Raw genomic sequence first — 15488 nt, forward strand, 5'->3', positions numbered from 1 at the left:
ATGAAAAAGTACACGCAGCGGAAGGCTTTAGGACTGACTATATTTATGTGATGGATCATCATTAAGCTCCCTTCCAAAATTCATTTTAGTGATTTCCTGTCGGTACCACCAGAAGCTAATTTAGAAAAATTCAGCCGATAAAAAAGCTTTTTCTGCGTGTTATGACATTTTCTAATTACAGAAAAAGTTGGTTTGATTTCTGTTTTTCCAGCAGCCTGATGCTTTCACTGGCACCTGCATGTGGACCATATCAAATCTGATCGACATCGCCCAGGAGCAGAGCAATGAATATCTGAAGTGTGTTGTGGCGACGCACGTCAGGCTGCAAACAAAAACACCACAAGTCTCCGTGTCCTGCTCTGGCATTTGATTAGCATATTCACAGTTGGCGCGACTGTTAAACACATCTCACAACCAAAGCAGCAACATGAAAGCGGACAGGAGATGACCTCAGGCTGCAGCTCTGTCTCCCTGAGAGGAGTTTAGGTTTATCAGCAAACAGAGGCTCTATAGCATGTTCAGATACAGAGCCCAGGGCTGATACATGAGAATCTGGCTGTACGATGGGCGAAAACACCAGGGGGAAAAGAAACACACACTCACTTCGTTACTAAAGCGTGACTATTGGAGAGCCTACACAAACACATAAGAGGCTATTACTCAGAGTGGCGTATTTCCTTATCCATAATGTTATACAGGAGCATTATAGAAATCTGCATCACAAAGCCAATTATAGAACAATTATATCATGTTGCTCCTCAAGCTATTCTCCTCAGCAGATTAGTATTATCCTTATGGAGATGAGATGCTAGTTATTGTGGAGAGCGCTGCAATGAGTCTGAGGTACTGCAGGTCAATGGTCTGATGATGAGTGATCACATGCAGTGACTTCACATAGAAAATATCCAATCCTTTAAATCTCATGCTGTGCAATGCATCAGACAAACCTTCAGTAAAGTATAGAACAGACAAAACAACCTACAAATGAATGCAATGTGGTGAGAATAAATGTAGGGCTTCAGCTAACGATTATTTAGATCCTCTACTTCTAAGTTATTGGTGTTTTTTCTATAAAATTGCATAAAATATTAAAAGAATCCTGTTTTATTTGCCTCCATAAGAGAAAGAACATAAGTATTTAGCCAAAATTGAGAAATTACAACAAATCTTTATATATTTTGCAAGAAAAAAAGACAAAATTTACAAATCACTTTCCATTGAGTATTTTAGAAATGGATTAACAGTTTAAGCCCTTGTTACAAGTATGATTAGAACTACTCTCGATTTAAATGTCATAATGAGCGATAAGTACATTACAGTTACAAAAATAAAGAATACAATTATTGATAATGAGGTACTTTCTGAAACCCCTCCACTTGTGCACTGTGAGTGACTCGAATGCTTACACTGTCTGTACAGTAACTTTTTTCATTATAACTAGAGTATTTCAGAAAACAGGAAGGTCTTTTTAATTCATTTGATCATAAGATAAGTTTAAAAAAAGGGAAATAAGTCAAAAGGATCTGTCTTTATATCAGGTTGTGTCAAATAAAAGGACATCAAAGAAACTGGTACAATTCTTCCTGTCACAATAACAGAAGAGAACAATCCTGAACTTAATACTTTCAACAAACCCTGAAGTCTTGCCATGCTAAAGGGGAACTGGAAGAGCACAGGGGATTGTCCTGCTGGCACGAGGAAGAATTCAACAAAGCAACACATTTATCTTCTCACCTTCATCTTCGCAAAAGGTCTGTCATAGCTGCTGACGTAGAGCAAGCCGACGGTCTGTGGCAGCAGCCTACAAAAGACAAGAAGCTTTTGGTTAACACCCTCAACACAACGGTATCTGAGTGTTAACAACGGTGCAAATAAATCACTACACCGCTTCAATTATCCAGCTAGTAACAGAGAGGCAGAGAAGTGAGATTACACCTCTCCGAGCCCTTCTGTCTCTGCACAGAAAACTACAGTAGTAGTACATGTTGTTTAAATTGTATTTGATACAGGCAAACATACTTTAATAATACACGTAAACAAAACAATATGATGGACAAATAACAGGATGACAATGACAACCAGCTAAATACAATTTCCCGGCCAAAAAAAAGGTCACAGGCTCTAATATTCGTTGGACCGCCTTTAGCTTTGATTACGGCACGCATTCGCTGTGGCATCGTTTCCACGAGCTTCTGCAACGTCACATTTGTTTCTGTCTTGCATTAATTTTTCTTCAAGATCTTGTATCGATGACAGGAGATTCGAACCACTGCGCAAAGTCTTCTCCAGCACATCCCAAAGATTCTCAACCGGGTTCAGGTCTGGATTCTGTGGGGGCCAATCCATGTGTGAAAATGATGTCTCACTCTCCCTGAACCACTCTTTCACAATCTGGTCATCTTGGAACATGCCCGTGCCATCAGGGAAGAAAAAATCCATTGATGGAATAACCTGGTCCTTCAGTGTATTCAGGTAGTCAGCTGACCTCATTCTTTGGGCACGTTGCTGAACCTAGACCAGACCAACTGCAGCGACCCCAGATCACAGCAAGGCCCCCCACAGGCTGGTGGCCTTTTTCTTTGTTGACCGGGCAGTGTATGTCCGGTTTCGAGTTGTGTCCAGCTACTTTGTAAAGGTTTGTAGCAATGAATCCCAAAAGAAATTGGACTTGCGATCTATTTTTTAGGAAACTTTATTTTAGAACACTTGATGGAGCATTAATTATAAATATTTCACACAAAAGCTAAATGGAAAAGATAGTTTGATCGTACCTTAAAGATGCTGTGTTGTGTACTTTTACTTAGAAAAAGGAAAGGCTAAAAGAAAAGATCTGTGGCTTCAGGCGAAGAGGAAGGAAGTCCTAATCAATGGGATACATATCGAAACATACAAAACCCTGACAAGCCATGGTAATCCCAGTTAAATTGTAAGCCTGCTGCTGACAGGACATCAATGCCCTATTGATTTCAGTTAAACCGTGAATTGACAGCAATCATTTATCTCCATGTCATTGTGTAATTGTTGCGCGTTGTTTTTGTGATTAGCGTCAGAATCTGTATTTACCGCCAGTCAAACGACATCAAATTTGTCCACCGAAAAAAGGGGCGCGGCCAAAACGTAGAGGAAAAGAGAGGTTCATTTGTTAGTAGCTGCAAATCTAGCTATAATAAATAGAGATGGAGCACAAGTTCATTTGATAGTTTCATAAAACCTCAGCACGGTAAATTCAGACTGTATTTATATGTGAAGTTTCTATTCTCAGTACCCTGAACATGTGTCTGTACGGTATTTGTGACTCATCCCAGAGATCACGCCCAACAGATGTCTTAATAACACACTGCTCTCTAACTCCCTCCACCAGAAACACCCCCCTGTGCCCGTTGTTATTTCCAGACACCACGCATCTCTGCTGTTACCGACTGAGCTCGAGAACACCGGTTTCATATTTGTTACTTTGTTACTGATGGCTAAACAAAAGCATGGGTCTTGGTCTAATGCACTTTGTTCTGAGATTCCAATTGGAGCTGAAATTGGAGAACATTTCCACATCCACTGCAGCCCCCTCCTGTGTAATGATAGGTGGAACAAGCAGGAAGGAAGCAGCCGTTAGACGGAAAAGAGCCAAACAGCCATGCAGGGATGAACAGCGTCACGTGTAAAGACCTCAGGAGACAAAGTACATTCTCCTCATTTGTTCTATTAATACCTTGCGTGTTGGAAACCACTTTCCTTGACAGGCGGCACTGATCATGGCAGTTATCACAATTTCTAAATCGACACTTAGATAATCGATAGGATGATACAAGAGGCATTTGAACAGATAAGGAAACAGATAAGTATATATCTCAGAAAAACCACAGAAGAAGAGAGTTTTGTTTTCTTTTAAAATAATTTGACGATGCCGAGTTGCTGTTCGACGCACAATCTCAAAATGTGTTTAAGGCCCTGAAATCCTTAAGTTACCCGGCAACATAATTTCCCTCCCAGTTAGGGTCTAATGAATGATGGTTAAATGAGAGACCTTAGCAACACCGAACCCTGATGGAAATAATAGACCAGCACGAGGCATGGGTTTTATTTATCAATCAGGATGCTGTTAAATGTCACGGTAGCCTTTGTACAGCATGCAATCAGACCTGTATTACCGAGGGGAACATAATGTGAAATGATTCATATCCATGGAAGTAAGAAATAACCTTCGGAGAACTATATAATTAAAAGCTAAAGAACAAAGTAAGAATATGAGGTAATGTTTGAATGAAATGGCCGAGAAACTGTGAAAAAGGATTGAAACAAACAAACATAGCAAGACTGTAAAAAATATGACAAAAACATATTATTTTTTTTGCACTTTCTTTGTTCTCAAAGTTATTTAAAAATGAAGTTATTGGTGTTTTAATAAGTTCCAATAAAATCCCACGAAAAAGAGAAAAAATATAAATGAATGGAACACAAATATTGACGGGTATGACCTTTTTCCTGTATGACAAAAATAATAAAAAATGTCACAGCATTTAACTGGATGGCATGCTTTAAAGAAGGACAACAAAAGCCAAAGCAAGACCGTAAATGCTGACAACAAAGGACATTATCCTCAAAATATGCTGACAAACAGTAGCTATTATGATATGATGATTATTGAGGTTAAGAAGAATGCATACAATTGATAAAAAACTGTTAAGACACAATAAATATTGCATTGTTCAACAGTGGAACAATCAGACATCGAATTTCATTAAATATGTGGTTGCTGGAGTTCAGGCTCCCTGTGATGATGTGCCAACTGAAGACAGCCGGGTTGGGTCACTATGGCGCCAACTCCACAAATCTTTAAATCCATACAGAGAAATAAGTTCCACGAGTCCAAAGACCGGCTGCATGTTTGTTCTGCAGCATCCTTCATGTTTGTGCTGATGGCTGATTGACAGCTCACATGCACCCGCTCCGATTTACCCTACGAGTGCAGTGAACGTCGTTTAAAAACATATAGCAGACAGCTAATTGTTGCAACTCAGGGTTGACGATAGAGCAATAAAGGATCTAGAAATACTTTCCTTTTTAATCATGACATTTTAGTTGCAACACAGTGGTGCTATTACGTTTAGATTTGCAATACGGTTATTGCAAATTTCAATATCTGCTCGTGAAATGAAGCAATTGTTGCAAAAGAGAGTCAATTATTGAACTGTTTTGAACAACTTCGAGACAACTTTATCGTTGTTTTGCATCCCCCCTCAGTCCCTAACACTCAACCACACATTCACTCCGATCGTCAAGGTACTGAGCTATCCCTGAAGGAAAATATGTTACTCCTAGAACACCTTGTTTCCACCCAAACATTTCTATATATGTTTTTAAATTATAAAAGCTGGGTGTAAGCAACAACTCCAGCATAACTTTCCCCAGGGCTGTCAAACACACCGCTGAATTCGTGGGGAGACACCCCGCTATAAATCCAGAAACTCGTTATCTGCACCGCTGTCACCATGTTGCTTGGGAAAGCAAGAAATACGGGCTAATATGAGCTGAAACAGAGAAAACTGCCAAACAACTCTTTGTTTTTCTCCTGACAGTAGAACATTGTTTGGAGGTAGACACTTTATTTGCCGTCACTCAGCCGATTTGTTCACTTTCACTTGTTTCCAATCTTCCGACGTTGGCTTTGAATTCCCCTTGATTGTGGAATATAATGACATCAGTGCGATTATTGCAACAGGTCTAATCAAAACAACTTAATGTCAACATCACGGTGGCTTTGCAGGTTCAATGTTCAGTAGTTCGTAACAATCAAGAGTAAAACCATTCATCACATGTTGTTAACGTCACTCAGAAGTGAGAGTACCTGAGTGGGTTCTTTTACCAAACATAGATCGGGATGCTGTAATGACACTTGTGCATAAAGACCAGTAACATGAAGCCTGCACTCTTGCCTCATGGGAGCCAATCCAAGCCAATCAGGAGGTACCATTCTCCTTCTTCATGTCCTTCAAACACACCTAACAAATGATGATGCAACCATTACTAATCCCCTCTTCCCAAAGTATTGCCGTCTCAAATGATCCATTATTCAAGCTTTCTATACAATTCTCAAGACGGTTCACTTCCACATTCGGGAGGGGCACTGGCATGTGTTCGGGGATTGCTTCATCTTTCCATTTTGTTCTTTTCCACCTCTCCCCTCTTCCTGTCACACGATAATCACCGTCTGCCTCTGCTCTCAGAGAAGGTAATACAACTTGCAAGGCTGTGTACCCCTCAGCGGTACACAAAGACGTACTGAAGGTGACTGACTGTGTGGGCAGATGAATAATCAGTTGTTGCCTCCTTATATGTCTGTCCATCTCTAACTCTCTCAGACAGTAACTAAGGACAGATTTGAAAAGCTACACCGACCGAGACTGTGTGAGGTCTGCTGACTGCTCCTCTGCCGGCGAAATTCATCTTTTTAGTGGAAATATCAACAATGATCGTCTCTGTTCTCCCACACAGGGAGGAGTCAAGAAGCTGCCTAGCTGGCTGCCTTCGGAGGAGATTGAGTGACTGTGGCCTGCTGTGATCCTCTCAGTCTGCTGTTGGTGAATGGTGGCAGGCTCATGGCTACAAAGCTGGGACAGTCACGAAGGTCACCTGGCTCTCACAGGAAAACACAGCGTGACCAGAAAGCCCAATGCTACGAGTCTGTTTGCAAGCACTCAGAAAATACTCACAGAGAAGAAGAAGTACACAGAGCAAGAAGAGATGTGCATTGTGCTGGTGGGAATTCAGAGACAGTGTGAGATTACACTTAGGCACAATGTGGTGCCTAGAGATAAAAGCATACCAACGTGCTTATAATTACAATTGTAATTTTTGTTTTGTCATGCTTGCAAGCATTTGCCAATTAACAACAAGTGCAGATGAAGCTAAAATGGCGACCTGATGTTCAGTGTTTATCAAACTAAAGTATTATGATACGTCCTGAAAGTAACAGAAACGTCTCTACCCAATTTAATAACAATCCAGACAGTAGCAGTCGAGATACTTGTCAAATATCCCACTGTCATTATGACTCCTCCTCCTCTGAGAACCATGAAGTGTTTACAAAACTTGGTGCAAATCCAAATAGGAGTAGTTGGGATATTTTACTAGACCAAGGGGAAAACGTGGACCTTTTGGTGGTGAGGAGAAGGCAGGGGATCACTCAAGTTATTCAGATTAATCCTCTGAGAAACATGAAGATTTGGACCAAATGTCAGTGCAATCTATCCAATAGGGGTTTGAGACGTATAACTGGAGTCTTAAAATGTCAACCTGCTGAGTGGCACTAAATGCCTAAAGATCACCAAAGTCAGAACGATTTATTAGCAGTAGTGTCAGTACAAAATGTCTTATTAAAATCCTCTCAAATGTTTCAGTCTGGGTCAAATTGACTTACTGACAGTTACTTTTCTTAGAGCCTCACTACGAGCATAGCTAACACAAAGTGTAGCATCGCTAGGGGTGGATTATGGTATATGGTATAAACTTCACATATTAACACCACTTTATTTATAAAGCGTAAATTAGTCAGCCAGAAATAAAAAAGCTAACCTAATGCTATAAACAAACTACATCACAGTCGCATGGCGGCTAAATGCAGTTTATTGAGTGACTTGTTAGCAAACACCATTTAGTATTTACTGATTTTATGTGGCAAAACAAAACGTGACAATCTATCAAACTGGTGTTAACCACAGACTTTATTTGAGGCTTCTCGCCACAAACGCGTTCAAAAAACCATTGCCTTCGAGACAAAGTAGACTAAAATGGTGATATGCCAAGTCTTTTCCAGGTTTTAGGACTCATTACTCCAAATGATTTAATGAACTCCAGGAATTCTTTGTGTTTTTCTAGTTATAGAATTGTTTATCGCAGAGCTCTAATGTTTAGAAGGATAAGCACCATGATCTGAATAATTTATCTGGAAGAGGATGATGAGAATGGAGTGAAAAGGAAAAAGGAAATGGCAGTAGTGTTTTTCTTTGTACATACAGCACATTTCTGGGACTGAGCACAAAAGAACATGTAGGCGATGATGGTGAAAGGGATCAACGTAGGAACACTGAAGCGCCATTACTGTAACAAGAACTGAAGCCCGAGGCAAAAAGAAAAGATGATTGGATTGTAAAGAAAAGATAAAAGCGCTGCCTTTGAGACACACACACACACACACACACACACACACACACACACACACACACACACACACACACACACACACACACACACACACACACACACACACACACACACACACACACACACACACACACACACACACACACACACACACACACACACACACACACACACACACACACACACACACACACACACACCCCAGAGTGTCATGAAATGATAGGTGCTATTAGACTCATCACAGAGAGCGTCTCCTTGGCAACAGTGACTTACCCTTCTCCTCCGACTTTGGTGATCTTCAGGCGAAAGTCCACAGAGTTGAGATTGGGGGGTTTCCACTTGAGGATGTCGTCACACCTCCCGGCCTTGTACCTCTGCAGGAAGAAAAGATATTGATTAAGAAAGTATCACACGCAGCGTTGGGAGGGTTAAAACATTTGAATATGTTACAATTACTAGTAACCTGTACAAAATGTATAATCGGTACCCTAATTTATCACAATAAAAAGGAATCTTTTTTGGGTTACTTCACAATCAAATGCAATGCAAATAAATACAAGAGAGAATAAGTTTCAATGAGATGGCTTCTACTAAAGACTATTATGTACGAATATAGAACAATGTAACCTTCGAAGATATTAAGGATCAAAATGTGTCCTCTACTCAGCTCTTAACCCCCCCGCTTTCCATTAACAGTCTATACACCAACAATGAGCAATCCCCTACACATTAACACACACTACAGCTTAAAAAAAGGAGAAATAAAATCTAAGCAAACAAAAAATGCTCCTTTTTAGTTAAGTACATTCACACTATTCTAGGAACACATACGGTAGTGTCTTTATTTTGAAAATGTCTTGTTAAAGTAATGCTGCTAATTAAGGAAATCCAAACAGCCATGTCATCACATAGCCTCTGTTAACTGGACATAACATGCACACGTTACACGTTACACGTTACACTTTACATTGTACATTCATATTATATTTTCATTTCATTTACGATCTGTATTTTGCTGCGTTAACCAAAACATTTCTCAATTTGTGATAAATAAAGTATTTCTGATTCTGATCACTGTACGGTAATACATGTACCTTTTTTTTAATGTCCTGATTATCCAATCCCATTCCATCTAATCCCCATGCCTAATCATATGATAGTTTTTTTTTGGGGCGGGGGATAAAAAGATATTAAAGCTGTTTGGAAATGTTTTGTATTAACCCATAACGCTAGACTTAATGACAGGGTAATTTGTGAGTTTTTAGGCAACAGTTCGAGTTAATGAGCTGAAAATCCTTAAACAAATCACACTCTTTTAAGGACACTGATGGTATCTAACCGTGGAGATCAGCAAGATGTGGAAGTGAATTTACCACGAGTTAGTAATTACTCCATGGGTCTCAACGACGCCATGAAATGCAAACAAAACAGAGAGCTTATTAAAAAATTAGTTCATGCACTCCACGTCTGAATTAAACATGATTTTAAGTAGAAAATTGCAGGGGTGGAAGCACAATGGTAGATGTGTAACTATATAACAGCCCGACATATTATGATTACACTATTCAATCACTGCTGTGTCTCAACAGGAACAGCATATGACACACGAGCCAACAACATGGTCCCTGCATCGTGTCAATTATTTATGCGTGGCTGACATTTAGGAGGACATGAAAGCAGTGCGGTGGAACATGAGAAATGTAAAGGCATGACGGGTGGAGGCGGCAACAGATGACCAGACTCCGTCACTGTCAGGTTGCCCGGTAACAGAAGACTACTCCAGGGAAATGTTTGGAAAACCGACAGATTTCTGAGGAGAATCTTTGTCGTCACAGCACATTACCAAATACAGGTTTCCACCTTCGTTTGATCCTGAGGAAACGCCTTAAAAAAGGGACTATTCTGCTCATTCTAGGTGTTCTACTGCCTGTTCTGCAGCTCCTCTTTTCACCCTCTGTCTGAAACCACAGCACTGCTCTGATTGGTTAGCTGGACGGCTCTGTTGAGATTGATCAACCGCTTAAAGATGTCCCGCCCCTCCACGCCCATCACGTACAATGTATTCGAACACTATCCAAAAGAAGCGTGAGTGTTACATAGTGATGTCACTGCGTAACTGAAGTAAACCGTGGAGTCCAACGGAGGCAATTTAGGCAGGAAACTTTGGTATTTGAGCTTTTGCTGACTATTTAACACCCTCACGGAAAGGGAATACCCCGAAAAAGCATTATAAGAACCCTAAAGATAGAAATAAAAGTAACGTGATTGCCAATAAATAATGCCGGACTGCTTCTCACAAACAAGGCCTTGTGTCTGAGTTTGGTAAAGCTGCTAGAATTAATGAATAGCAAGAAATTGTGTTGTTTTCTAATGTTTTTCAGTCAAGTTGGGGTCAAGCCAATTAACCTTAGGGAATATAGACCCATGTTGTTTGATTCTGCAGCCCACATTTTAACTTTTATTTCAAAGTTCAGTGTCAAAGCAGAACATTTTCTCTTCTAGGTTTGGAATTAATTAAGTCGTTCAAGTGTTTATACCTTCCCGACTCCACTCGAAGGCGGAGGGGATACAAAGTTAATAGCCTGCCTCCAGACTACATCAAACTGCCGCCCTCGTATTTCTGCATACTCTTTATACCTTGATATGTTTGCAGCCTCAACACAATACAAGGTGGAAGATACGACCTTCAGGTTGACAACCGAGGAGCTTACAGCCTCTTTTACGTCTATACTGTTGACAATGACCGTGAGCTTTTCCAAACCATTTACGTTAGTGGTTTAGTACGAGACGAATCAAAACGTGTCCAATAATTCCTAAAAGTAAAACACATTTTGCCAACATTTTTGACTACGAAGGTAGATGACTGGATGTGATGTGACGTCTGCGTGGGCAACATAGTGAAAATGAAAAGCTGCACCCGGGCAAAGTTAGGAAATTATACTTTTATAAATTGGTGTATTCAAGGACACAGACTTTTTCACTTCAGGTGCACAGTGAAGGGAACACAAGTGCAGGGGGCTGCTTTGTGGCGCTCTACATGGTCGAGGCGTCCTTCGCGTGCCTTTGAAACCAGCACACTCCACAAAGGCTATTCACTGCAGTTAGGCAGAGAGTCAGAAAAGAGGGCATGTGTCTTTTGAAGAACCTCTACAGAGTACATCTTTTCTTCTTGGAAACGTGGGTACGGAAATGAACTACTTCAATGCAGTCGGTTATGCTATTCTGCACAGACATCAAAATAACCTTGTGTGAACAAACTTATTCCTTTGCTGGGGCTTTAAAGGTCTCCTATTATGCTATATTTGAGCAATATATTGTAGGGCAATATCTATACAAAACTTGTCTGTGAAGTGTTTTGCTCAAAATACCAAACACCCATTGTAGCATGCCTCATACCCCTCTATTTAAGCCCTGCTCCTGAAGTGCTGATTCTGTGACTGTAGATTTAAATTTGAGCTGAAGCTGGCCACGCCCTTTTGGAGCGCAAGCAGCTCTCTCTCTCCACGTTGAAAAGTTTTCTACCGGGAGAAGATACTCAGCTAAACGCTGCCATGATTAAACTCCATATTATGTTCCAAACCACATCAAGCATTATTTCTGAAACACTTCTCAGTGTTTGCCACTAGAACAGTGACAGTATATATTATATATACAACAACTCCAATTCCCTCCTGCAGACATCCTGCACAGAGACACAGAGGTGCAAAAGGGGATTCAGCTCGCGACTGTATATTGCGGACGATAGGTTGGGACGGGTAACTCGGGCGGGACGTTGCCAGGAGTTCAATGTAAAGCCAGCCCACATTTCCGATATGACGTCACATCGGCAGCAAATCTGTATCAGCTCGTTTGTACCCCCGTTTTCAGAGAAGTGGGTAAGGAGGAAAAGAGAGAGGGTTGTTGACATTTTGTGAGTCTCCTTACACACAGGGGACACACATGTATGTATAAAAGACATTAAAAAGTGCATTTTGTAAAATAGGGGACCTTTAAGTTATCAAAAAATGTTGATCAATTCACTACCATATTACAGATGAGGGGGGAATTATGGTATTGTCTTCTGATGCGCTTAAATAGGACATATTATGCTCATTTTAGGTTCATATTTGTATTGTGTGACTCTACCGTGACATGTCTCATGTCTAATGTTCAAAAAGCTCTTTATTTTTCTCACCCTGCTTGTGCTGAAGAACCCCTTTTCACCCTCGTTTGAAACCAAAGTCCAGTCTGCTCTGATTGGTCAGCTGGCTTGATCTTTTGTGATTTGACAACCACTTAGAGATGTCCCACCCCTTAGCCTATCACATACAATTTCTTGGAGCACTATCCAATAGAAGGACAAGTGTCACATAGTGATGTCATAGTGTTACAGGAGTAAACAAAGGAAACTACAGGAAGGAAAACACTCAACAAAGCATAATAGGGCCCAGTTATGCCTACATTCTAAATGTGAATAGTCATCCCTAGAAAACGCACTACCCTATATTTGTTAAATCTTGCTAAAATATTTGTGCTGCATTTTTAACAAAAGCACAAATTGGTTTATCCTTGCCAACAGAGCCATAGCAACAACCCCCTGAGAACCAATCAGCCTGCAGAATAAATAAATAGAATACCTTCAAATTATTTTGCAAATGAGAAAGGGCTGCCGGTGGCACTCAGGCTTTCATTACCTTTGTTAGCGTCGTCAATAAGTGACTGCACATACAAAACAAGAGCTTTATTATTGAAGTGCAAAACAGACCTTCAAACCCTGCATTGCATTCAAGAACACATCTCCCTTCCATCACAATCATTTTCCGTTAATGATGTTCCATTGCATATAAATTGGCTGCCGTTTCATTTCCAAATCAGAGGCCGCAAGTGTCAGACTGCAGCGGGCAACAAAAGTACAGAAGTGCAAAGCAAAAGTGCGGCTTTTCAATACAAAATATATGACTGTAATTAACAAACAAAGGACTTAGCAGTCTTGGGAAATATGCAAAAACATTATTCTAGTAATAGCAAATTCAACAGACCCCCTACTTTGTAGATGTTGTTACTTATATGCACACTTAATACTGCATTTACACATTACATCATTGATTAATGCTCCTCTGTTTATTACAGCTATTGCAAGGTTAACCCAAAGATGCCTTGTGGTGCTTTCTTGTAAACAAACAGAAGTAATATAAAACATTAAGCGTTACTTACTGGAAACACATTGTGTGTTATCATTAGGCATTTACCAGCAGTTTGGCTGTGTGAGCAGTGCTCTGATTACTTTTACCTTTCCACTTTAAGCAAACCGTTTTTGGTGACAAGGGTAGAAACTTCAAGAAGTCCGTAAAACTGCCGCCTAAGACTGTTTAACTTCCACAAGCATCTGCTAGCTTCAAAATAGTCTGATGTGGCAAGAAAACACAACGCTGAAAATACATTCACACGGCTTGTCCCAGCATGAACCGAACATTAAAGCTCCTTATAAAAACTCAGGTAGTGGTTAATGCAAACCACCATACATTACGTTTAACAGACTCCTAAGAGGTTTTGAAGACAGCAGCTTTCTGGATGCTATTGTTAGAAACTCTTGTTTTCCTTGGAAGGACCAGCAGTATCTTATCCCTGAAGTCAATAACCTGGGGGGAGGTGGACCAACTATTACAGTCCAGGGAGACAACAGCAAACAGACAAAGTGACAAGCTATTGAACGGCTGCAGATCAGAGATTTGTTACCCTTTTAAAGTCCTGAAATAACCAGGCTGCATTTGATCTGGTGCAATCCATATTTCCACAGGAGGAAATAGGACCCTGTCATTTTCACTTTGTCTCAAAGTATGTGGAGGAGAAGAGGAGACTAACAGGTGGAATCACTGCTCTTTGTGAAGCAGAGCATGTTCTCCAAGTAGAAAACAATTGGGACGTATTGTTTTGTAGTTCAGGTGTGGGATAAATCATAAAAATATCCTATAATGTAGCAATTTCTAGAACAAAAATGGCCAAACTTCGTATGATAAAACTCTAACTATTCTAACTAGTAATCATAAAGCTATATTGTTTTAATGTGGCTTATCTAACTATTAATAAATACACTGGCAATAAACATATTTGTGGTAAACAAATGAAGGTTATGACAAATAAAAAGGCAAAATATATCAAAAAGAATGTCATTATAACCAATATAAATGTATTATGTTTTTGACTATAACTTACATATTCATTGTATGCCTTGCTTCTCAATTTCTAACATTTACTTTAAATAAAAGTTCCGATGAATACAATTTGTTCTGGGGTTCTCAAAATAGGATAGCCTCTTAAAAGGATATAAATACTGCACCTCCTTCTGAATGAGTAAGAAACAAATTATAGCTATTACACACTCAAATTATAAGCTCAACTAGCTTTGAATTAATGATTGGGCAATTTTATCTGCAGCACAGCTATTAATACATACTTGTATCTGCTTAATATAAAAAGGCTCATTGTGTATTATTATCACGTCCCGATTGGACTACTGCAATGGGGTCCTCTCCGGGGTTCCCAGCAAAACTTTGGAGAGGCTCCAGCATGTCCAGAACTCTGCCGCCAGAGTTCTCACCCGCACCAAGCCATGGCAGCACATCACCCCCACCCTCATCCACCTTCACTGGCTCCCGATCAAGACCCGGACCACTTTCAAAACCCTCCTCCTCACCTACAAGCCTCTCCATGGCCTCGCTCCATAGTACCTATCAGACCTCCTCCATCCCTACACGGCGTCTGCGGTCCTCGGACACGGGCCTTCTCTATTCCCTGCACTCGCCGTTGGTGACAGGGCGTTCGGTGTTGCGGCCCCAACCGTCTGGAACGCTCTTCCTGCAGAGATCCGCAATGCCGCCTCCGTGGACATCTTCAAATCCTCAACTCACCTCTTCACCATAGCCTTTGACCACTAACTCATCTGAGTCCCCGGTTCTTGTACCACAACTGCCCTTTTTGTTATTTGCCTTAGTTTTTGTTTGTTTATTTGTTTTCTGTCCGTCCTCACAAAATGGAAAGCGGCCTTGGGTACCTAGAAAGGCACTATATAAATTCAAATGATCATTATTATTATTATTGACATACCATGTTTACAGATGTACACTATAACAAATGATAGCAGAAAGCATCCATAGTGAACAAAAGCTGAATCAATGTTGACAAATGGATTATAGTGAAGGAAAAAACAGCTTGCTTGAGGGTAAGCTTCAAGACAAGCCCATTAATTCATGTTTTTTTAAGTCTAGTTTCCAATAACAGCTTTATGCTCTGAAGCAGGTTCATGGTTTTAATGTGCCGCAGACAAGAGGCAAAAAGCCGGACAGGTCTAATAA

At 40.4% G+C, this 15488-nt stretch overlaps 1 protein-coding gene across 2 annotated transcripts in view; it reads right to left on the reverse strand.

Moving 5' to 3' along the window:
• The window catches only part of rngtt (RNA guanylyltransferase and 5'-phosphatase), an 82065-nt gene that overhangs the window by 8273 nt on the left and 58304 nt on the right, over nucleotides 1-15488 (reverse strand). For both annotated transcript variants that reach the window (XM_063902517.1, XM_063902515.1), the window contains exons 13-14: nucleotides 8431-8531; nucleotides 1735-1801 (exon numbers count right to left, since the gene is read on the reverse strand). In XM_063902517.1, coding sequence (XP_063758587.1) covers nucleotides 1735-1801; nucleotides 8431-8531 — 168 coding nt within the window. The remainder of the gene's footprint in view (nucleotides 1-1734; nucleotides 1802-8430; nucleotides 8532-15488) is intronic.

The sequence above is a fragment of the Eleginops maclovinus genome, chromosome 15, assembly GCF_036324505.1.
Source record: "Eleginops maclovinus isolate JMC-PN-2008 ecotype Puerto Natales chromosome 15, JC_Emac_rtc_rv5, whole genome shotgun sequence".
In the NCBI taxonomy this organism is placed as follows: Eukaryota; Metazoa; Chordata; class Actinopteri; order Perciformes; family Eleginopidae; genus Eleginops; species Eleginops maclovinus.